Source organism: Seriola aureovittata, chromosome 22 (assembly GCF_021018895.1).
Source record: "Seriola aureovittata isolate HTS-2021-v1 ecotype China chromosome 22, ASM2101889v1, whole genome shotgun sequence".
In the NCBI taxonomy this organism is placed as follows: domain Eukaryota; kingdom Metazoa; phylum Chordata; class Actinopteri; order Carangiformes; family Carangidae; genus Seriola; species Seriola aureovittata.
Genome location: NC_079385.1, coordinates 6,217,238 through 6,241,016, shown reverse-complemented (window position 1 = coordinate 6,241,016; position 23,779 = coordinate 6,217,238). Strand labels below are relative to the sequence as shown.

General features: G+C 40.4%; 1 protein-coding gene across 1 annotated transcript in view; it reads right to left on the bottom strand.

Moving 5' to 3' along the window:
• Window positions 1-23,507, bottom strand: part of LOC130163396 (monocarboxylate transporter 2-like) — a 31,261-nt gene extending 7,754 nt beyond the window's left edge. Inside the window, exons 1-5 of the mRNA XM_056367571.1 lie at window positions 23,026-23,507; window positions 22,389-22,490; window positions 17,292-21,659; window positions 7,933-8,178; window positions 197-340 (exon numbers count right to left, since the gene is read on the bottom strand). Coding sequence (XP_056223546.1) covers window positions 197-340; window positions 7,933-8,149 — 361 coding nt within the window. The 5' untranslated portion in view covers window positions 8,150-8,178; window positions 17,292-21,659; window positions 22,389-22,490; window positions 23,026-23,507. The remainder of the gene's footprint in view (window positions 1-196; window positions 341-7,932; window positions 8,179-17,291; window positions 21,660-22,388; window positions 22,491-23,025) is intronic.
• Window positions 23,508-23,779: the final 272 nt, after the last annotated feature.

The window sequence follows — 23,779 nt, the reverse complement described above, 5'->3', positions numbered from 1 at the left end:
AAGTTGCAAATTGGCACATAATTTTTTATTATGCTGTATTTTTTTATTTTTTATTTAAGGCAAAAACCGAAATAGACTGAATAAACAAAACAAACGCTCTTCCTGCTGAGACAGTTTTATTTATAACCTGCTATTTAGAAGCAGAGGCTAATCAAATTAACTGAAACTGGACTTAAGTGGATTCAGAAGGACTTACCACCGATAACTCCTATGCAGATATAAAGCTGCACCACGCTGACGCAGAAGGAAGCTAAGATCATGCCAGTGGAACACAGGCAGCCCCCCATCATGACGATGGGCCTGCAGCCGTACTTGTTGACGAGTATGCTGCTGATGGGACCTGGAACAAATGGAAAACAGAAAATGAACCCATGTGTGGCATGTTTACAGTACAGGATCACTGAAAGTGAGTTCATAATGATTTAATCTGGTTAGTGCTGCACGCCAGCGGGAGCCTCGCCTCTATTTATAGCAGCAATATGGCCGTTTAAATTTTTTAAACACAGCACTCCCGCCATCCTCTGTCACGACAATTTAAGAGAATTAAGTGACAATGTAACAAATTAGAAAAGATCTGCATATAAGAATACAATTTCCTGTTGTATATAATATGTATTGTGCATAATATGCAACATACAGTACAGTGTATATGTTATGGTGCATCAAGATACTATAAATCCTCCAGTCTGTGTTCAATGTGCAGCTTGCATCAAAATACATTTCATTCACAAACTCAGAATAGCAAATAACAAAGCAATTTTTTCTCCCTGTCACTTAATTAAGAATCACCTGGTGTAAACATGTGAGGTTTATATTCAGGCAACTGCAACGTCATGTCAGAGATGTTTCTGCCTTACATCAGGTTAATTAGGTTGTAACCAAATCCCAGTTTAGCCATATTATCTAAATGATTTAATTAGAGGTGAAAACAAGGGTCAATCTTAATATTATTACCCTGACCTTCCATAGTAATTGTCTATTAGGCCAAGCACTGTCACTTCCTGTTGTGTACACACTTTTACTATGCTATGAACTGTCATTATTGAAATATATGCCATGAATTGTAATGGACATTAAAAGGTGCATCCATTCACCTTCATTTTAAACTTCAAAAAAATTTGGTTCAGATGATGGTGAAATCCCAAATGGTGCATAAAGGTAAGAACACAATGCTGATAATGTTATCTTATAATGTTTTATGGCAATAGTGTTAGCAAAGCCCATTTACACACCCAGCAGATAGAGCAACGTTAGCATTTATTTGGACTCATGTTTCTGGCCATCTGACAAATTTAAGTCCAATAGCCACTCTTCTTTTCGCTCCGTTTCCACCAAACTCTGAGCGCAAAATATCTGGCTCTTTAGCAGCTAAGTGCTCAGCAGCTAACCGCTAGTTCTGTCAGTCTGCTGTTTGGTCCAGGGCAGGTAACTTAGAGTAGGTTATATTTTAGAGCTTTTGTTGGAGCTGAGGTGGATGAGACAAGTAACAGTGAACCAGAATATTGAAGCTGCAGGCTGGAAATCCAAAACAGTGAAATTAAAGATGCTCAATCGCACAGTTAAGCTGTCCGCAGAGACAGGTGATAATTCTTTGCTAATTTTGTCACTACTAATGACTTCTTGCACTTTATATATAGTAATTTGACCCAAAGTTAATATAAAATATTAATTAGCGCAGTTTTAAAATCTTATCATTAGACTGGCAGGGATGACAATTACAGGACTTGTTTGATTAAAGTTGCACACATTAAAATCAGTCACAGAATATATGATATTCTGAGCATTCATTTCGTCAATAATAAGGATTTAAAATCTGGATTCTCAGTTTTCATCTAAGTAAATGTTCCATGTTACAATCTTTTAACATGATAAATCATAAATGTAACTTTGGTTAAGCCAATATGTGACTGAGGTGTTTTTTATACTTGGATACTCAATATGTTTTAAATAAGTTTCTGAATTATGACTTTGTTCACTTAAGTAAAATGGTGGAGTCATTGCATTTTACATTACATTGCTGCTTTATATTCTATTGTTTACATTTATATGAGAAGATTTGATCAGTTTTGAATACATTTTTGTACATAACTATGAAGAATATGGCTGCTTTAAACTTTTGAGGAATCTATGCATCTCATAACTGACACTATCTCCTATCCCTGAATTTTAAGAACAGGAGATGTAAATCAAATAGGGAGAGAGAAAAGTAATGAAAGATGTATTCTTTAAAAAAAAAAAAAATAATGCTCTCATTAACCAGCCAGAAGATATATCATATTTCTGCCAGGCCCTGTGCAATTTAAAAAGTCACTACGGGCAAGGAGTCATCTGACTTAATTTGCTCTGCATGAATCTTTTTCGACCTTGAGGAAAGTTCCCCTCATTTGCATCCACAGCAGTGATCAGTATTCTCAGGGGCTCGGTGGGACCCGAATCGGTTGAGATGAGGAAGCCCCTGAGCCTGCACATTACCTCCCCTGCAAAAAGGCTTATCGTCCCCTGGCCAGACACAGCGTGGACTTCATTAAACAGTGGACAAAACCCCAAACTAAATATAACCACCTATATCCCAAAAGGGAATGACACATATAGAAATGTGTCTAACAGTTTTTTCCACAACCCTTTAATGTGAGCTGCAGCATCGAGGCTGGTACAGCTCATGTTGTGAGGATGCTGACCAACCATCACACTTCAAATAGGGTAAAGAAACTTTTAAAAGCTTTTAAAAGAGATCAGTAAAACCAGCCTACACCTACTTCATTCATTTGATAAGAGTTTATCCATATTTCTGGGCTTGACATGAGGCTTTGAGGTAAAGTTTAGAGCTGCGTAGCAAACTGGATGATGTTTACATGGTGGCCTCAGGATTTAAGAAACAGGGTCTTGACAGGAAGGTTGCCAGTTTGACAAGATAAATCCGGGTGGGGACGGTTCCCACCACCGCTGCTCTCGTGCAGCTGCTCAGAGGCCGGCAGATAAGCCTGTGGTTGTGCTGGGCGGCTTCCACATGTGAACGAGTATAACTGAGCAAGTTGTTCCTGAATGACAGAGCTCTCAACATCCCTGTATGAACAAAGATTGTTTTTGATCAAGGTCTATCAATTGAGTATTTTCACAGTAAGTTGTATCCAATCTAGTATCAAATATCAGCCCAGCCCACCTGCCTGAATCAAAGTCAGTCATTGTCGACGACTACCAAAGAGGAGAAACTGAAATATTGTGGGGTTATGTTCTCGGCTTCCATTTCTTCTACAAATGTCAGCAATGTTTGCTGAGTGAGAGCAGAGCCTTCAGAGCAGAGGGTTGGAGGGAGAATATCTTCTCTTCTCAGGACTGAGATACTGAAGAACCTCTTTGATCCAATGCAAATAGAAAAATTAAAGATTTTTAAAGAGTAGAAAACGGCCTCCATCTTGATAATTCTGAATCTATCTCATGTTGTATGAAAGGTAAGAAAAAAAGGCCTTTAAATTAAGATGTTATTTGTACTCTGAGGAATTTACACACTTAAGATACACTAGCTTAACATTGCATTGTAGTATATGACACACACAGCTGGTTGAAAGGGTGTGTTTAAAAGGGTTAGTTAAAAAAAAAAAAAAGTATAATACTAAGACTTATTTACACTTGGCCACACCCAGGTGTCTGTTGGCCAGATCTCATATCTGATTCCTGTCTGTCTTGGTTTTTTCTGGTTAGATGCAGATCAGCACCAGTCTAGTCCGGAGAGGTGGTGGCAATGCACCTGATGGTGACTAAACAAACCTAGCTGTGGATTTTGGTTGTTTACTTACATTTCAACTGTTCATAAAACAGACAAAAACACACTGAATTGTATTAAATTGTGTTTAAAAGGTTAAATTAAGAATCTTAACAACATGTCTGTAACAGCTGACACTAAAAGACTACAGAGAATAAATGCTCAGTCAGTTTTATATGCAGCAAAATCAAGGGAACCTTAAGGTGCTGTTGAAGAAGACGTTCTTCGGGGACAAGCTCTGGTGAAATGGCTTAAAGCACTGAGTGATCCTGACGTCACAGAGTCGCTGTTTTGAGGGGATGGCAGACGCTTGCTTCACAGCTGTCTGATGTAATGCTATGAAAGATTGAGACATGCTCAGTCCTGTTTGATTTTCATAGGAAAGATGGTAACTAACTTAATTTATTTACAGCTTTGAACCACACATGCCTCTAAGTTTATACCTCATTCAGACAAACAGGGCACTTGCTTATTACAATACTAATTGTGCTTTAAAATATATTAGGCTATATAATAAAGAAATACGCTTAGCATGGATTTTAAACATTTCTTCTTCTCTTTATCCCTAAAAAGGATGTTTGTTGGAAAGCGCGTTGTTAGCCAGCTGATTTGCATGGCTGCTGAGTCACCTGACTATGTAAATCTTCAGAGGGGATAAGGTTGTCATCTCTCATTGGTGGGAACATGCGCAGGTTTGCAGATAACATTGTTCTCCAACAGGAAGTCAGACATAAATGTACAGTGAGTGATGTCGTTTTACATTAGTTTTGGAGTCTGGTTGGTTAGTTCAGTTACAGTCTCACAGGCTGTGAAAACACTATATTATACTGTTGATAAGGTGAAGCTGATAAGGACTCACAGAACATTGCCTCTTATGGTCCTATATCAAAACTGAGCAGCTGTGTTGGCTCAAGGCACAAATTAAACAAACACAACAGATTAGCAGTTCATTATTGATTCATCTATCCATATTTTTATGAACTGATTATTTATGATATATTGCACATATCAGCAAAGAAAACTCTACTGTAAACGTATCAGCACCAAAGACAAAGTACAGCTGTCATTGATTTCGCAGACCTTGAACTAAATTGTGGGACAAAGTGACAAAAATCAATAACTGAACAAAACTTTATACCAGGATATTTAAGTCTGCACCAAAGTGGTGCTTCAACACTCCCATCACTACAGCCATGCTGCTAGAATACACTCTACATTAATGAGGCTCTAACAAGCACAGGTGTGGCACTTTTACTACTTGATGAAGCACTAAAATGATTATTGATCGTTCAGCCTGGAATCTGATTTGCGTGATTTGAGTTGCGTCTCTGTTTTAGATAATTTTTTATGTCATCTCTTAAACTGGGGGATGACACACTCCTTAACTTCTGGCTCATGAGAAGCTGGTCGGCAGGTTGCAGACACCGGGGTTTGAGATGGATGATGTTGGAAAGTTAAAAAGGATTTGTGTAATTTGGATTGACTGGGTTATTATTTTCCTGTCTGTCTGAAGCCATCGCTCGTTATCAGGCAGTAATGACAGAGCTGTGTAAACACACACACACACACACACACACACACACACTTAGAATTAGTAAGGTACTAAACATTCAGATAGTGATTTCTTCATCAGCATAAGAGACAGAAAAAGAGAGCAGGTGTTGAATGAATGGCTGATGAGTGCGATCAATATGAATGAATGACTAACAACTGCACACACCGTCACCATCACCACATGATAATGACACAGTCACTGTAAAGCTACAGCGGCAGCTGGTCAAGTCCTCTGATGAGGCAGAGACAGATTTTCTCCCCCACAAACAGAATATACATCATGTTTGTCAAACTAATATTCAGGGAAAATCATTTCCCTTTTCAGTGGTGTTTTACTGTATAAAAGCAGGTACAGTGAACCATAAAACAGCAGAGACTAGAGCTGAAATGACTTGTCGATAACCTGCAAAACTCTAGTACAGGTGATGGAACAGTGTCAGGTGCAACAGAGGATGTCTCTGAGTCTCAGATGAGTCTCAGAAAGTGGTAAATTAACTTAATTTACCAGCACTTGATATAGAAATTCCAATTATTTCTGACTGCCCTCATCTCAAAACATAATTATAATTCTTTAGAATATGAGTCAGCGTTTTACCTCAGCTTGTGCCACATGTCTCTATTCAATTCTTGAGTATTTATAGTTAGAAGAAAAAAGGCATTTAAATTCTAAATTCTTGGTGGACTCTCTGATATACAAAGGAGGAGAGGAGCTCTCCAGGCCGGCTGACGAGCAGTGCAGATGGTGACAGCAGCAGTAGATCGAGTGACAGGAGGATTACAGCGTGGACAGATGGCGGCCGTGGCACTGCCAAGCAGAAGGGTACAGGGCCCAAGCCAAAGTGAGGAACACAGCAGGTGACTTGAGCAATATGGTGGAGAACACGACCTGCTGAAAACAAATTCTGACCCTTCCAAAGGTTCCTTATTCAAGAAACTAAGGACCAGCTGAGTCAGTATTTCACATGAGAAAATATTTGCCTTTGGTCTGAATGTGATTAGTGACTCAGCTCGATTTTTAATGTGTGGAAAATTCAGCTTCAATCTCCTTAGAAACATGTGATATACACATTTTCTGTTAGTTTGCATGCTGAATATTTTTATAATAGATGCTGAACTAAAGCCCTGTGTCACACCACCTGTTATTGTTGAAAAATCCACAGGCTCCTAGTAAATTATTATCCAAAATCAACATCTATATCATATGCCTGTCAATGAAGCCTTCATAGTCAAATGAATTGTCATTTGTTCGTGTGGTTCTGGTTTCCTGGAGGCCCAGCATGTGACACTGTGCCTGCATCCTGTGACACTGTGGTTTCAGATTCAGGTCATGATCTTAGGACACAACCTACTTCTATCTCTGTGCTGTTATTGGCCTCTGTATCTTAAAAGGCACCAAAAAAACGTTCCCAGGAAAGAACACATCTCCCCCCCTAAAACAAATGTAATCCTTAACAACGACGACGGGTAATAAATGAAATCTTAAAGAGATTCCTTTAAAAACAGCCTAACACTGTGATTTGGAAGGTGATCGTTAAAACAGAGGACATGAATTCATTTCCTTAGCCATATTGAGGTTAGTAATATCATAACTGTTATTATAATAAATGCTCCATAAGCTAACCTCATACTTCTGAGGAAACTGGTTGAATTTTTATGAGTCACTTCCTGTTTGAGGAGTGGACTGAAATAAAAACCAGAAGCTTGTTTGGTAAAAACTGAGATTTGGATTTCTTTTCTGCTGTATAGTATATCTATATATCTTTTAGTGTTCTCCAGGGGCAACTAGCTGACAGTGTTGCTACAGGTTATGTGATTGCTGCATTATCCCTGTGGACTAAAATTAGTTTACAGTATCACTTAAATTGCAACAGGCCCACAGGCAGTTGACCAGCTGGGGCATATACACTGTTAGCTGTTGCCAACAGCCCCGTCTGTGATTTAAACTCTCTGCACGTTACCCGGTGACTCAATATGTAGTAGAATCTAAGTGCTGAGGCTACAACGCTCATTACTCTGTGTTTTGGCAGTGTGGTCATTTGCCATCACTATAACTGGAGCCATGAAAGAGAGACAGCTAACAGCTAGCTAGCCACCCTTCTTTGCTGTGTTACACAATGAGTGTAAAGGAGATTGTCACTTTAACACTTTTGTGTTCAAATTTAATGAACAAAAAATAGGCTAATATCCAGTGGGAATCCATTTTTAGGCTAGCAAGCTAGGCTAATTAGGTCCCACTTTGTCAAAGACTGGAAGCTAGTTAGCCTAGCTTGCTAGTTCAATGTTGAATGTGAAGGGACCGATAGCTTCAGTCACTGATGGCTAAAATGCTACGTTGGCTTGTTGCAAAAGGAAAAAAATACATTGTGTGAATGGTGATAAACTACATTTTCATATGGTTCAGTCAGCAGCGCACCACAGAAGTTGACAGCACATCTACTAGCATTGCTAGCTCTCCCATGTCAGTCATCTGCTGACATAGGCTTGAAGGTGTGAGACACTGTTTTCACAAATATGTCCAAACATGCTTGTGTTCTTTATAAAATGGGAGAATATTTAAAAACCAAATTATTATAGTTCATAGCCTAATGGAAAAATTTTGACCTTGACCGATGACTCACCTGCAGCATACATGACCGCGAGCATGATGGAGGAGATCCATGCGATCTGACTGTAAGAGGCATCGAAGATGATCTGGATGTCTTTGAAGAAAACCGTGATGGCCTTGGGGAAGGCGTACGAGAATCCTATGGAGATGAAAGATGCCAACACCACAGCCCAACCCCAACCGCCGTCCGGTGGGGGCACAGTGGGGGCACCTGTGCCTGGGGGCGGCATCACTGGCCCAGCTCAACGCAAACTACTCACTGCAACGACAGACAAGAAAAGGACAGAGAGGACATTAAAAATTGCAGCATGGAAAACTTAAAACTGCTTTTTTCCCTCCTTGTGTTTTATTTCTTACATAATGCATGACTTCATTTTGTTCTGTGATTGATTATCGATTAGTCAGATCTAGGCAGAGGCTTTCTCAATTCTCTAAAGTCTTTAGGGACTTAAGGGTTAGAAATAAATGAATCTGAACCTGACCAGTTGCTTACAGGGAAATGTCACAGATCATTACTTACAATATAGAGATAAATCAGACGACCAGTAGCAGCAGTTCATATTGACAGTATACAGATGGCTGTTGGATTACAAAGGAGGTCAGAAGCTTTGTCCTTCATATGACGTTTACATGACAAAACTGCCAGTAACGTGACATGAGAGGGAGAAGGACATACCAGAGGTCTGTATCCTGGAGATGACGTGTGCAAACACTCACTCACTCGCACACGCAGTAGTAATCATCTGTTCCAGAGGGCGTGCACTCACTCAAGACTACACCTGAACCGCCCAGTATTCACCTTGAGCAACACCCCCCCCCCCCACCACCACCACCACCACCACCCCCACCCCCCGCAAAGCCCTCAGGTAGTAATGGAAACAAGGCGTCAACTGATAGAAACATAGAGGCGGTTCAGAATCAGGTGCTGCTGTGTATATAGCAAACACACCCTAATTACCTGTGACAAACCAACAGTGGCAATTGTCCACAGCCATACCTCACTGTGACTGACACACACACACACACACACACACACACACACACACACACACACACACAGACACACACACACAGACACACATATTCATGGACACATCATAGAGCAAAAAGGGCAGCTGTTATGTTTTAGCTCTGTCTAACCTCATTAGCTTCACCTCTAAAATCAACCATGAACAATTTACAGCTGTATAATTATCTGAACAACCTGTGGAAGAATCAACATGTCTCCTCGTGTTTGTTGTGCTGCATCACAAAGTGAGCAATTATTTGTGATTAACAAAGCTAGACGTGGTTCACTCGATGTGGGTTTGAAATAATTGACACCAGTGATTGCAGCAGCTCATTTTCACATCAAGGTCAGTTTACTCCTCATGATTATACAATAAATACAGTATGATGTCTGCTGTGGAGGGAGTTTCTTGTTCCCCACTGGTAAATATTAACTTCTTTTACTCTTCTGGTAGGTACCACTCCCACTGATAACATCTTCTCCATGGCAGTTAAATGCTCACACCAGACTATTTTCTAGGCACTATCACCTGCAGACATACATACCTCACCCCTTTGCCATTAATCTGTTCCAACAAGTCTCTGGTCAGCCTTGTCTACAACATTATCCCACCAATGAAATACACAAACAACACCCCTACCCAAACCTAAAAAATAAATGATAAAATAAATAAATCCCCCCAAAAATTCATAATATCATTGATTTATACTTAAACACTAATCACCCTGGGCTTTATCTCCGAGGCAAACATCCCTATTAATAGTTTAGGTTTATTTACCAATGTATTATAGCGACTCTATTTCCAGTGGAATGGAATCCGGTGTAAAAGCTACATTTTACAGCTGCAGGCCTAATGTAAGATAAACAGGGCGTTCCCAAGTGGAGAGCACACTTCAGTCCGCAGATTGTCCGTCAATGACCCGTGAACATCAGCGACCAATATTGAATAAATGATGAAGTTCTCTTTTCTTGTTACCGCCCTCTCAAGATCATGTTGCAATGTGTTGTAGAGAGTCACACATGAGTCTCACAAGTGCCAACAGGAAATTATTAGTTAAAAACATAAATAAATGTGTTTTGAAGTTTTATAGCAGTAGAGGAAACGGCCTGAGCGGAGGCCCGAGAGTGCCAAAATAATTACAAACGATTACTATAAAAAATAATTCATCACATATTTGCATTCAGATGATTAAATATCATATTTCCATTTATGATTCTGATTGCTTTTTAATAGTTTTATATAGTGTTCTATATATTTCTATGTTGCTTAGAGTCGTCTTTAAACTTACAAAGCAATCGGTGTTCTATTGCCTAAATAGTATACCATAGATTATTTTTATTTTAAATGAATGAAATTACATATGAATATTCTACTGAAGTTGGTTTTGACTTGACTATTTAAACCAGTGCTGATTTATTCTTTGGCCACTTGGGGAAAGAAGAACAAGCTGTAAACACAACACTGACATGGCATCATCTTGTAAAGTTATTATGGCATAATTGTTAGCAAACAATTGTCTATTTATACATTTAGCAGACACAAAGCAACATAGCATTCATTTATGTTTGAGGCTGCCTGACAAATGTAAGTGTAAATGTAAGTCTGTTTTAGTCCCCACCAATTTCTGAAGGAAATATCTGGCTGACTGCAGAGGTGGGGGATAATTCTGTGTGACCCCTTTCACATTACAAAAATGTCTTTTTTCAAAATGAGACAAACATTTGAAACAGTACACACAATGATGAATAAAATATGACTGACTAAAGTTGATTTTTTTGGAATAATAACAGCAAGAGGAACATGCATTTGTTTGGGTCTCGGGTCTATCTTGTAATGGTGGTGACCTATACATTATAATACTGCAGCTTTGGAACACTGAGCTGGATTGAACAAAACATATCTAATTGCTAAAACCAGCCCACTGAGTGGAAATATAATCCTCTGTGTATCACCCATGCGTTGCCCCTTTAATCAAAGTTAGAGATTATGCCTTTTTTTTTTTTTCCAGAGTTCCATACAGTGGGTCTAATCTATGCTAATCAGATTACAGGCTGTCCGCAGCAGCACTCGATGGAGATACTGATTTTGATTGATTGAACGTGACGACAATACACGAAGGAGCCTCGGAACTCATAAGCAGCTTAAATTGATGGGTTGGAATAGGAAGCTCCAAAAAGACTGACCATAAAAAGAGCAGCTGTGGGGTGGAGGGAAAAATTCAGACAAGTGTGACAAATTTATGATCAACCAATATAAGTACATAAGACGTCAAAGCAAAGCAAAGTCACCACTCAGTCACTACAATGTCAACACTTGGATTCAAAGCCGACATCCTCATCATGTGCCACCTCTGCTGTGTCCTTCACCTGACGCCACTAAGAACAGCTGATAGACTAATGACTGACAGGCTGCATTCACGGTCGGCAGGTTTATAAAAACCTAGTTAAGAACCAAGTCAACTGAACTATGGAGACACCAAGGTGCCTGGAAATACCAGCAGCCCTGGTGGGTATCTCTGCATCACTTCCTACCATGATTACTAAGGGCCTACTTACCATTATCATTAAAGATGTTACGCCTTGACTCTGTTTTTCCATCTTATCTCTGTATAGCATCTGTATAGTGAAAGCAGCACAATAGCAGAGCAGCAGCAGCAGCTTCAGTATAGGTAAATGGAAACGGGAAGTTCTGGTTTTTAAAGTTCTATAGTTCTACAGATATTTCAGTCTGAACCAAAGAGGTGGATTAAATGAACAAACACTCCCATCCATAGCGCCATATCACTTTGCCACTAATTCATTTGATCAATTCAAAATAAAAAGGTGCTATATGCAAGTTTTCTCTACCACCGAACAGGGTTTCTTTCCGGGAGCGGGTGGTGGTGATCACTGTTCGCCAAGAACTTCAGCCGTTGTTGCATTTACAAGACAAGAGGTTATAATCCGAGCCTCTGAGCAGCCTTACTGGAGGCTACAGTGACTCGCTTTCAGAAAGTGATGAAGCAGGCCGGCCAGACCGGGGTTAGCTGGTTAGCACGCTAACTTGAGTAGAAAAAGAAAGGAGTAGAAGCAAAAGAAGAGGGTTCCTTTCCACCACTGGAGACAGTTCCTGTCTTGTCTCTCCCATCTAGTTTGATGCTCACTTTTTTTCTGCAAGTAAACGCTAACAGATATGTAGCAATAGCTAAAACTTACATATAGCTCATTTAAAGTGTCAAAAACAATGACCAGAACCCACAAGTCACCAGAATACAAAGTCAAGCTCCAAATTCTAAACCAACAAAGTTTTTGCTAAATGAAGCACAGCAAAGTATCCTCACAGTTAGGAGGCTGGGAAAACTGTGAAGGTACACAAGAACCACAGTTAAAAATACATGAACCATGGACACACGCACACTCACACAGACACAGACACAAACACACACACACACACACACACACACACACACACACACACACACACACACACACACACACACACACACACACACACACACACACACACACACACACACACACACACACACACACACACACACATCCTTGTGTGTTGTTGGGCTGGGAACACTTTGTTTTGGTCCAGTGTCCTCTGCATGTACTTGAAATGACCGGTTGCCGTCACCTTGGTGAATCTATCCCGACAACAGAGCAGAGTGAGTGAGCAGCAAGAGGAGGACAAGAGAACAAGAACACAAAAAATAACATCATCCAACTGGCAAAAGCTCATCAGACTAAGTTACTCAGGACTTGACTCTCAGAGAGCAACTCAGAGTATGTGTGTGTGTGTGTGTGTGTGTGTGTCCTCCAAGGACATCACTTTGTAGCTTGGCAGGAAGCCTAAAAGACTGCATTCTTTGTAGCATGGACAGACAGAGGGTCTCAGGTTTAATTCAAAAAGGGACCAAGTTGAGACCCCAGTGTTGGGTTTCAGGTGAACTTCAGTGAAGCATGTGTAGAAGGGTGAGGCTCTCAAGGTGAGAGGCTAGAGGCAAAACACATTGGATTGGAAGCTTGGATTTGACTTTGAGACCATGTTGGCAGGTCCTGGAGCCTGGAGGAGGGACAAGCAGCGACTAAAGACCACCACACACCAGCAGCACCACCAAATCTGTTTTCCTTGTAGGCCCACACACTAACAGTGTCAACTCAAAAAGATGTGTGTTATGTCATCAGGATAAGCTTTTATGTTATCCCCCTGCATCAAATCTCCTGAATTGACACAATCCAGCCACTGTCATTTTATTATTTCTCGTGTGATATGTAATGTGGCCTATTGACCTACTTGAGGGTAGCACAACAAGCTCTGAACACAACACTGACATATCATCCTGTATTATTGACATTGGCAAACTTGTTAGCAAGCACTTGTCTATTTACACGGAGCAACATTAGCATTGATTCAGAGCTGTGAGTCCAATATTTTATATTACTTTCCGTTTAGCTCCGTTTGTTCTTCACCTCCTGAGGGAAATATTTGGATCTCGCAGTGCAGCTAAACGCTACACTACATTCACCAGCTAGTCACCAACTCTGTCTTTTGGGTGAGAAAGTGTAGAGTGGGTTTAAAAACAGCTGCCCGCATCTGGAACCAAAGCTAATGAGAGCTGTGAGACTCAACCAAAACAGTAAAAGTTGTGGCTCAAAATCAAAACGATTCGCTGTAAAATGTTAAAATGCACCATGAACTGCAGATTCTCTGAGGGTTCATCACTACAATCGACCCATTACTACATTACACAGTCATCTGGTCCACTTTTAATGTGAAAATATTGACTGGTGCAGCTTTAAGCCTTCATATCTGTTTAATTCAAGCATTATTTTTAGATGATGTTTCATTATAAATTCCTTTAATGGAAGGATGAACAGTTTTGTATTATGGAGTCAGCCCATTACAGCAGGAAGAAAAGAACAGCAACGGTTACACTCAGACAAAGAAGAAGAATTACTCCCCACTGATTAAAGCAGGGGTGAGGAACCTTTTTCACATCAAGGGCCATTCTTCAGGGGCCATACTAAATTATTGAACAGATATTTCACATTAACCTCTCCAATGTGACGGCTGGATCTGCTTCTCTTTCTCTTCAGGTTTGAGTCAGTCAGATTTTGTACAAGAGTCAGTTTATGCATCGAGATTGTTGAACGTAGCTTTGAGCTAATGGTTGGTTTACAGCTCAATGATTTCAACGTTTGTCGAGCACACCAGCTGCCTTCACAGTAAACAGCAAGCATATTCAGTTGCTTTTGTTTACGTCTCATGTCCTGGAACCTCGCGCCAAGAGCCTGACGGAGCTATCTATTGAGACCTTGAACAGCAGAAATATTCAATAGTGCCAGTTAAATGTCAATCAAATAAAGTTGTGCTGTTTAGCCCTGTCAAGCTCTACAAAAGGAAACTTGACCTCTATAGTCAGCCCCCCCCTAATCCTACCCCACCTTGGTCTCATGGGACTTTGGGAGGTTATGGCAACGCAAGATTATCGCTAAGGTAACCTCTAAGTAACACAACTCACTTTGTTTTAGAAATAGTTCATCATTAACTCAATCAGACAATCTTTATCAACAGGACATCTAATCTCACCACAGCGATCCTGCAAACACTCCTGCTCTTGGTCTTGAGTGAAATACGACAGGAACAATGGCTCCCTCTATGAGCTGCTTTCTGATCAAAAGGGCCACCGAGCAGGGGGTCTTCCCATAAAATGTCCCAGGACTCTAATACCCTTTCTACTCAATTGTCAGCCCATATAGATTGAAGTCTTTGAGCTGGGAATTCCTGGGAATGAGCCTTGATTAAAAAACCTATTAGTGGTCCCATAAATTTCCATCAACACACCTCTGACCACTGGAACTGGGTGGAAAACCTCCACGATATACTTCTCCTGACTGTGTTCTCTGGATCAGTTGTGTTCATTTGGATCATTACAGCATGAAATGAAAGGATAAATCAACCCGTCATTTACACACAGCTACACACCTGTGTGGACACATCCACTTCAACTTTTCCATGTGGGGCCAACAACCACATTCAACACCCAATCCGAAGCTCAAGCTATGCTACACGCCTCCGAACACATCGTGAAGGTCAAAGACGCGGGATCTTTTTACATCTTGTGTTTGTGCATGTTGACTCTGTGGCTGTTATGACTTCAGGCGAAACCATAGGTATGTGCTTCATAATTAAATAAACATCCAGCACTGGAGAGGGTATTCAGATTGTGCTGAATGCCAAAAAAAAAGTGGCACAAATCCAGCTATAGGTTATAAAAACAGTGCATGAATGACAAATGAATGACATTTGACTTTGATTCTTAAAATTACAATTTATAGCTTGACAGATTTATGAATGTTCTCATGGATGTCAGCTTCTATCAGCCTCAGTATATAATTATCATATCTATTCATCTTGTTAGACATGAGGTCAAATTTGGAGGGAGATCTGTTGCAAACATATTTACACAACAGGACGAGGGCACTATTCTTCCAGAAAAACAGAGCACAAAGTTTTCAAGCTTGGACTCCATTCATTATGGTAATTAAAATGAGGAATAACAAGTGATTTGGATGTGTGTGTGATAGTAACGTGTCCTCCGTGTGGATCCCTGTCCTGCATCAGGCGGTGTTGTTTGCACACAGCAGACTTGTGTCCACAACAAACTTCCCTGATGGAACATGGAAAGAGGTCCTGGTCATGAAATCTGATCCAAACCTGAAGAAACACCCTCTGACATGTATCCACAAGGTAGACTGGAGCACAACAGAGTCATACATGTGTCTGAGAGCAACCTTAACGACAATAAATCATATCATAGCAAAAGTGTGAACCATTCACACCAGTATGAGACAAGTGTGTTTGAAGGATCTGAAGGATGTGGTTGCTCTGAAGTGAAATAAGCAGTGTGGACATGGTCAGATTACCTACAGCGTGAAACAAGAAATACAAGATTGAAACAAAACAGGAACAAATGCAGACCACCTCCCCAAGAGGCACGAACTGAAAGACTGGAGGTCAAAATGAGCAGCGTGAGTTTGACCAGAATGCATCACAGTTCAACCGTTCAAACAGCCACAGGTCACTGCTCTTCCTGTTTTTCCTGTAGTTTCAAAGAGGGTCCTCAACAACAAGGATGCACTCTTTCATCCTGTAGTATCAAGTCTGCCACTGGGAAATATGCAAATTCTTTTTTTTTTTTGAGTTAGACAAAAAAATTGATTCAACCCTCATCGCTGTAAATAATAAAACTAACAGCAGCCTGTTAGCTTAGCTCCAGGACTTGACCTCATCGGGCCAAGCCATATTCTGACACCACTATGTGTCAATTTTACACTTCAGTTTGTGTACAGATTAAACAAAGGAGATATAACATGTTAATTTGAGAGTTTTATTTGAGTTTCAATTTGTGAGGTGCTGGCAGGTGAAAGTGTTACCTTTAGACACAAGGCTAGCTGTTTCCCAGATTCCAGTCTCATGCTAAGCCAAACATAGCAAAGATAAGCTTTTATCCCACTTCTTGTACCGGACTGTCAGAGGAGAAATAAAGCCTTCTAATTTTATATTTAATATTATCTTGTTGTTGTTGCTTTTGGCCACAGTGGGCGCTCTGAAGTGAAAATTAATTAAGTTTTGTGATGCCATACTGCAGCAAACCAGTTGGGCATGCCAATGTAAACTCATGGTTTACTTCACTTTCAGTATCTGGTTGACAGCGTGATAACAGGTATGACTGGTGTCTAATTGTTCAGCGGACAACAGCAGTGTTACTCTTCCCAGAGGAAACCAGCATAATGTGCCATGTGAAGTTATTTTTACAGCTCACCAGCTGACCAGGAGTCAGATATCTTCAGCTTGTGCCAAGTCTGCTTAGGAAAAAAAAGTCCTCATCACAACACTTGGGTAATAATAGACTCAATGTGACGTGCCAGTCTGAGAAAACCTTTAAAACTTGGACCTACATTAGGAAAACTAGAGCTGAAAGGGTGATGCAACAGCAGAGTGATTCCTCAGCACTGCAGCCTAATCATATGATGCTGCTGATGTAAGGACAGCGACCGGATGAAGCCAGTCTTAATGCCCAGGGCCTACATGAGCTAAACCGGCCGCTCACAGTCAGAAGAGTTTGTTTTTAACATTATAGATTTTATCCAACTGACTTTCCTCCACGAACTGGCCGCATGGCAGCACAGGGCAGGGATTTCCACCTCTGCCCACAGGCTCCTGAACGCCTCATGAAATGAATTCAAACATCCTCCCTCAGCCTCGCTCCTGACATGTTTCTCATTCATGCAGCACACGCTCATCTCTGCACGCCGAAAGCTCGGGTTAATCCTGCCGATCACCGATAAACAGGCAGTAAATGTTACTTTACCTTTGCGGGATGAAGGTGTGTGTGCGTGTGTGTGTGTGTCCGGTGCAGGCTGCCGGGCTCGGTGACCTTGGAGCAGAGAGATGCCCGTGTGTGTCCGCGTCGTGGCCGGCTGTGTTTAAATTTCCTGAGCGAGCCGCTGCCTGACGTGGAGCTGCTTCGGCTGCAGAGGGCGGCGCTGCCTCCGTTTCTATTTTAGACCCCGAGCGGCTCCGGAGGATTTACCCAGTCCTCCAGTCGACGTTACTCGTTACATCACGGATCCTCCACCCTGCTGCTGGGTACTGTAGTACTTCCCCTCCACAGCGTGTCCCACGCAGGCAATGAAACCGTTGCCATTCATCTGATAATGCTGTTACAGCAGCAGGAAACACGAGGACTGAAAACCAACCAGTGATCTCACTCAGCTTTTCCTTTGGTATTTAAATCTTCAGAAAATTGCAAAGCTGAACATCACAATTTTGTAGAACGCAAAAAATATTTAATAAATAATCACACAAGACAAAAGCAACAAATGATCAAAATTAAGAAGCTGGAAATATTTTCATTTGAATGAATCCTAGTACTGACACTAGTAACGATCAGTTGAACTGGAAGCACTGAACGGAGTTGAAATGTTATTTTAAGAGGAAAGAGAAATGAAAGGGTTTCAAATGTCAACTGAAGTAGGATCTGAAACTCAAACTGTTTTTTACACAGAGGAAGAAAGAAAAAGTATTAATCATACTATTCTGAATACTGCTACTACTAACACGAAGATGATTCAGTTCAACTTTAAGCCTGAAAGCAGATACATTGTTATTTAAAGAGTGAAAGATGAAAGCAGTTGAAGTGTAAGATATGAAAACAATTGTTGGTTAAAATAATTAAAGAAAAATCTTCTGTCTACTAGAAATCAACCGTTTCAGCTCTAAAAACTCAAGATGTGATTCTCAGAAGAGGAAATAAAATATCATTATTTTTGTGTGTTGAAATGACAGAGCTGAAAGAAGGTGAATTTCCATTGTAACTGCAGCGCTGAAGAGGATGAAAACCAAAGTACTGAACACAGCTGAAATGTTAGTGGATGTGTCACCACCGAAAGTAGCTGAACTGTTACTTAAAGTGTGAGAAATTAAAGTGGTTAAATGTCAGTTTAAGTGTAAAATATATAAGCAGTTGAAGTGGTGATTAAAATTGTTGTTTTTTTTCTGTTAATTGACTAAGTTTCAACTCTATTTGCAACATTTTCAGAAGAAAATTCCCATGTACTTGCTGCAGAAATTTTGCTGTTAAGTTATTTCAAATAGCAGCGATTAACAAAAAAAAAAAAAAAAGAAGTGAAAGTGCTGAAAGCAGTTGAAATGTAAGTTGATGTTTAAACCGTAAACGCTGTTGAATTATCATTTAAATGGTAAAAGACGAACGCTTTGTGATTTCAGATGTTGGGCTACATAAAAACACTGACTTGAAAGCGGTTGAAATGTAGATGACAATATTTGAAGATTGATTTTTTTTCTGAGAGACTACATCTGATACATCTGGATTCAGACGGAGTCGTTCTCCTAACTGTTTGTGTGCACAAAGCTGCTGGCATCACACAAACTCAATCTGGGTCATTTGAGCTCAATCCATGGGATTAATTTAAAAGGGTCACAGTGGAGCCTGTGCATATGGTGACAGAGACTTAGCGAATGTAAAGAGGAAATGTCAGAACAAAAGACACCAACAGTGGGAGTTAGATAAAGTAACAATATGAAAAATAATTAGTCAACTGATGGAGTCTAATTAAGGAGGTGAAAGCAGAGTAGAGTGTATCTCTGTTATGGGAAATCAATAGTAGACTAACAATACCACAGCCTTATACTGAAGCTGTTTCAACTTTAACTCCCCACTTTCCTGCTGTAAACACAAATTATTCTCCAACTGTAGTGTTACAAAATACAGCTGTCACTTTTCAATGTGAAAATATGGGCACTGTATTTGTTGTTGACTATATGAAGCCATATTATAGTGATTTTAAATAGAGTACAGAGAAATAGAGAATAGTATTCATTTGACTATTTGGAAACGCAACAAACTATAAACACAACACAGACATATTATCACCTTATCAAGTTATTTATATTCTGAAGGTGTTAGCTAACAGTTGCCTATCCAGCACTCACACATGAACAGCTGTTTGGTGCTGGGCAGGTCATGTACAGATGCTTTTTGCTGATTTTATTTTTGTTGTAGCGTAAAGTAAGCGTTAGTGACCTTGTTGTCTCTGCTAGCAGCCTTTGTGCAGTTAATTTCTGCATTTTAACGCTACAACTTCTGTTTTCTGTTCCTCGTTGGTAGTTTTTTCTGTAACCAACCTTAGATTAGATAATCTGTTTCCTGTTCACAACGGCACGAGCATGCCAAGTGCATGTGAATGGTCACGTGATACAGACAGAAATAGTTTTAGTTTTAAAATGAAAACATATGAGTGTGGACGTGTTCGAAAGTTTCAGGTTGTAAAACTAAAACAATGAACTGAAAGACAGTATAGTGCTTTGTAGAGCTGTGGAGGAACTGCAGAGTTGGGTGATATTCTCTATGAGTGACCTCTTTCATATTAAATGTAATCATTTGATTCATTTTTAATGTAAAAATATTGATTAGTGCAGCTTTTTTTGAACTTGTTAAAGGATTTTTTTTCTCACCGCTGCTAACACGGTCATCTGTCTGCGGGTCAAACTGATTCTGGTTCTGATGGGTGACTGACTCATGTTAATGATAACAATGTTAATTCATTTTTCAGGAGGATTTGCAAGATAATCACTCAAAGCTGCTGAGTCATTTCCTCAGTTCCCTGTGTGAGTCGTCGTTTTAATGCGTTAGTCGACTGTATGTGTCAAGAACAAAAACTGTAAAGTAGCAGAAAAAAAATCCTGAATAATCTGTCGCCTCTTATGTTGCTCAATTTTTAAAATTGGTTTATTTCGGTTCAGCAGCTTCTACTCAGAATTAATCGTATTCTGCTTTCTGCAACTTTAGTAGGGACGTGTCTGAACTCTGCAAGTTACAGACAAATAGATAAAAACTGCTGAGTTCAAACCATTTTTATTCTGTTTGGCCTCTTTGTGTTCGAACTGCATCTCTCTCTTTATTGCCTATGCGTTTTGGGTCTTTTGGGGGTCTGTGTGCTGTTATTTGGCGAATTGCATCATTTTCATATGGACCAAACTAAAGGAGGAAACTGCAGTTGTCTGAGCTCAGGAGATGCTGGCTGTTAGCTTCCCCGAGAGTTCATCATTAAAGTTTTATTCCTAAATTGCATCAACAGTGAAGTTGCTGAATATGCTGGATATAACTCGGATGGTGATGCTGTCTCTTCTTTCCTACTGTCAGGAGTATTGGCTGTTACATTTTGTTTTAGCCTACCTGAAATACGAATTCACAGTTTGAACAGGGAATCAGAGAAGATTTACCTGTTCCAGGATCTTTATTCTAATCCAATTAAAGGTGAATTTACTGAATAGTACTCCAAACTGGAGTAAAATACAACTTTAGGATCATCACAGCCTGAATGAGCTGATGTAGCGATGAGTTTCTGTATTAAGAGCAGACATTATGGGACTATATAGCACTGCATTCCAGTTGGTACTTTAATCTTAACAACATCATGTGCTGTAGTGTGTGAAAATTCACATGATCCTCACTGTGTGACACTGTAAACAATAGGCTTTCAGGTTGTAGATAAAAACACAAACATGGGAGCTCAGATTATGAAGTATGGCGCTCCCAAAATCCAAACAGAAACTTCAGACAAGCTCGCACTGTGGAGATGGAGGTGAGGCCCGCAGGGGAAGCCGAGACAAAAAGGTGTTTTTTGTGTAACTTAGACCAAAGCTGGGAACCTTTAGGGTGAACATGATCCACGAGATAAAGCCAAGAAAAGAGAGCAGTCTAAATGTTGCTATTGTTTTAGGAACATTCATGTTACTTTTGCCACAGTTTTTCTGTCTCTGAGGGGACAATCAGAATAACCTGTAGATATTATTAAAACTGATAAATAAAGATCAGCTGCATATTTCATCACTGAATGTTGGTTTGATGCTGTCAGCTCTGATGCAGATAGAACACCTGTTGTGTTTCTAATTAAATCTCATTATTTCTCTGGTTTTAAATATCCAACTATCAGCAGCTGTTTGGTTGAGCCTTATTCAGTTCCCTCATAGCTCCGAACACTGAGAAGAGTCACAGGTTTGAAACACAGTGGTGGTGGTGGTGTGGAAAATTAACAAGAAGAGCTTTCAGAGTGATGCGTTCAGGGTCTCTGCATCGAGCAAGGCATTACCCAGTCAGTTGCTGCACTGGATCAGACAGGGGCAGACTGGTTTCACTGGTCACGCAGGAAAGAACCTGAACAAGAAAGTTAAAGAAGGAAAACGAGTAATTCATTCAGTTCAGTACAAAGGAGTGTATTTATTTATTTATTTACACACACAGACATACATAATAGGTTAATAAATTAACCAAAATTAAAAATTAACCTACATATGAGTATGTTTTCTGTGCATTTCCAATTTGAGCATAAAAAAAATCTCATTTGAAAATCTTGAAATCAAAATGTGACAAAGTGCAATTAGTGCAGTCAAACTAGCTAGAGCCCCAATAATGGATGTTTTATAATGAGTCGGTCCTGCCATTAAAAAGCAACCCCATAAGTCGTTTGTGCAAGCAGCATATTACGACCTATAGTCATGTTTTACTTTTCACTGACATCTAGCTGTGACAAACACGTGCTTTGATTAAGTAGGCAGGTTTGTTACTGACTGATCTAGTAGAGTTGAGGCCAACTGAATGTCTGTTTCTCTGGTCACCAGGACAGAATAAAGTTGTATTTTTTGACACTGGATATCTTGGGACCTCAGGGGGCAGATTCATGCTGTGCCCCTGGTATTCAAGCCCTCTCTGTTACAAGCGCAGGCCTGTGTTGTGGTAGACAATCAAGAGGCTCAAATCTCAGCCCACACACAGTCACAGTGGTGGCATTAAATCAGGGCTCTCAGATGCAGCATGTGTGGAATCTACCTGGAGTTCAAGGGGCCTATTTCTCTGTGTCCATCATTTAGTAAAGCTGCCACTTACCTGTACCCAGGTGCTTCTCACTGTTCTTCTTCAGGAGAAAGGTGATGAGGTCCTGGACATCAGCTGGCACAGCACCTCCCCCCTGTGGCCAGAGAAGCCTCTCTGGAAAACAAGCAGAGGGGAATGGCAGAATTCCTTTAGAGGAAACATTATTAACAGAGTGTAAAGATTTAACATCCGAAATCTAAAAGAATGGAGAAGTGAAAGCTTTTATGGAGAATTAAATCATATAGTAGGAGAATATTCAAGTGCTAGAAAGATAAATGCATAGAAAGATAATGAATTGAAGAAGATGCTTATGGTTGACCACCTCTGTGTTTTTTAATTAGAAAGCCATGAGCCGTCAGGACTTCTGTAACTTTGTTACCTTTATTTCTTTGCTCTCAGCCATACCCCAAGCCCCCAATCATAGCTTAGCAGACATAACTAGGCAGGACTGTCAAGCTTTTAATTTCCCAAATCAAAAATAAATAAATAAGAGCGAACACGTTAAAAAGAAAGAAAAAGAAAGCTTTAAACAGTGTTTATATCTTCACTATCACAATCTGAAGAAATTAACGTGCCTCACAGTAACCGATGAGAATGTGACTCTCAGACAGATGTCATCCGAAATATTGCTGTAAGGTTGAGGACTCACTTGCTAGGTTTAAAGTCTCAGTGCAAGATGCCACAGCTGTGGATGGACTCAGACAGTTTCACCAGCCGTGCCTTGTCCTGCACGGTCAAAGGGAGCCATGAGGACAGAGAGAGAGTCAGGTGTCATGTTCAGGACTTCTTAGTGCCAGATGTGTAGAGTGGGTGTTGTCCAAAAAATATACAGGGGACGCAACAAACACATCACAAAGCAGCCTCGTCTCTCTCCTACAGACTCCATCACCCGCTCCCTCTGTGTCAGGGAAGGCGAGGATGTCACGCTCCACCAACCAACCTCTGGTCAAGCTCCGCTGCTTCATCTGTTCATGGTAAAAAACCTGACCAGTCTCCCCGTGGAGCACGAGGTTCACAGTCCTCCACAGCTCCGATTTCAAGAGAAACTGTCCAGACAAATTCTTAAAACATCACATCCCCGTCTCATCCTCTTCTTCACTTTGACCGGACTCCAAGCTCTATCCAAACCAGCGTGTCACAGTCATCCTTCTCTGGCAGTCTCAGAGGAGGACGGCAGACTGCACAGGTCTAAATCAGACACATGAAAGACGGAAGAAAGTTTGTGATGTCATAAATGATTAAACAGGAAGGAGAATATGATGTGTGAAAGAAGTGAAGCTCTGCGTATTTCACTTTATCTGAAGGGGTTTGAGACATTTTCATAGACGACTGTGTAATTAAGTCTGGAAACCACCTTCAGTTACAAACAATACGTCAACAAATCTAGAAAAAAATGCAGTGTG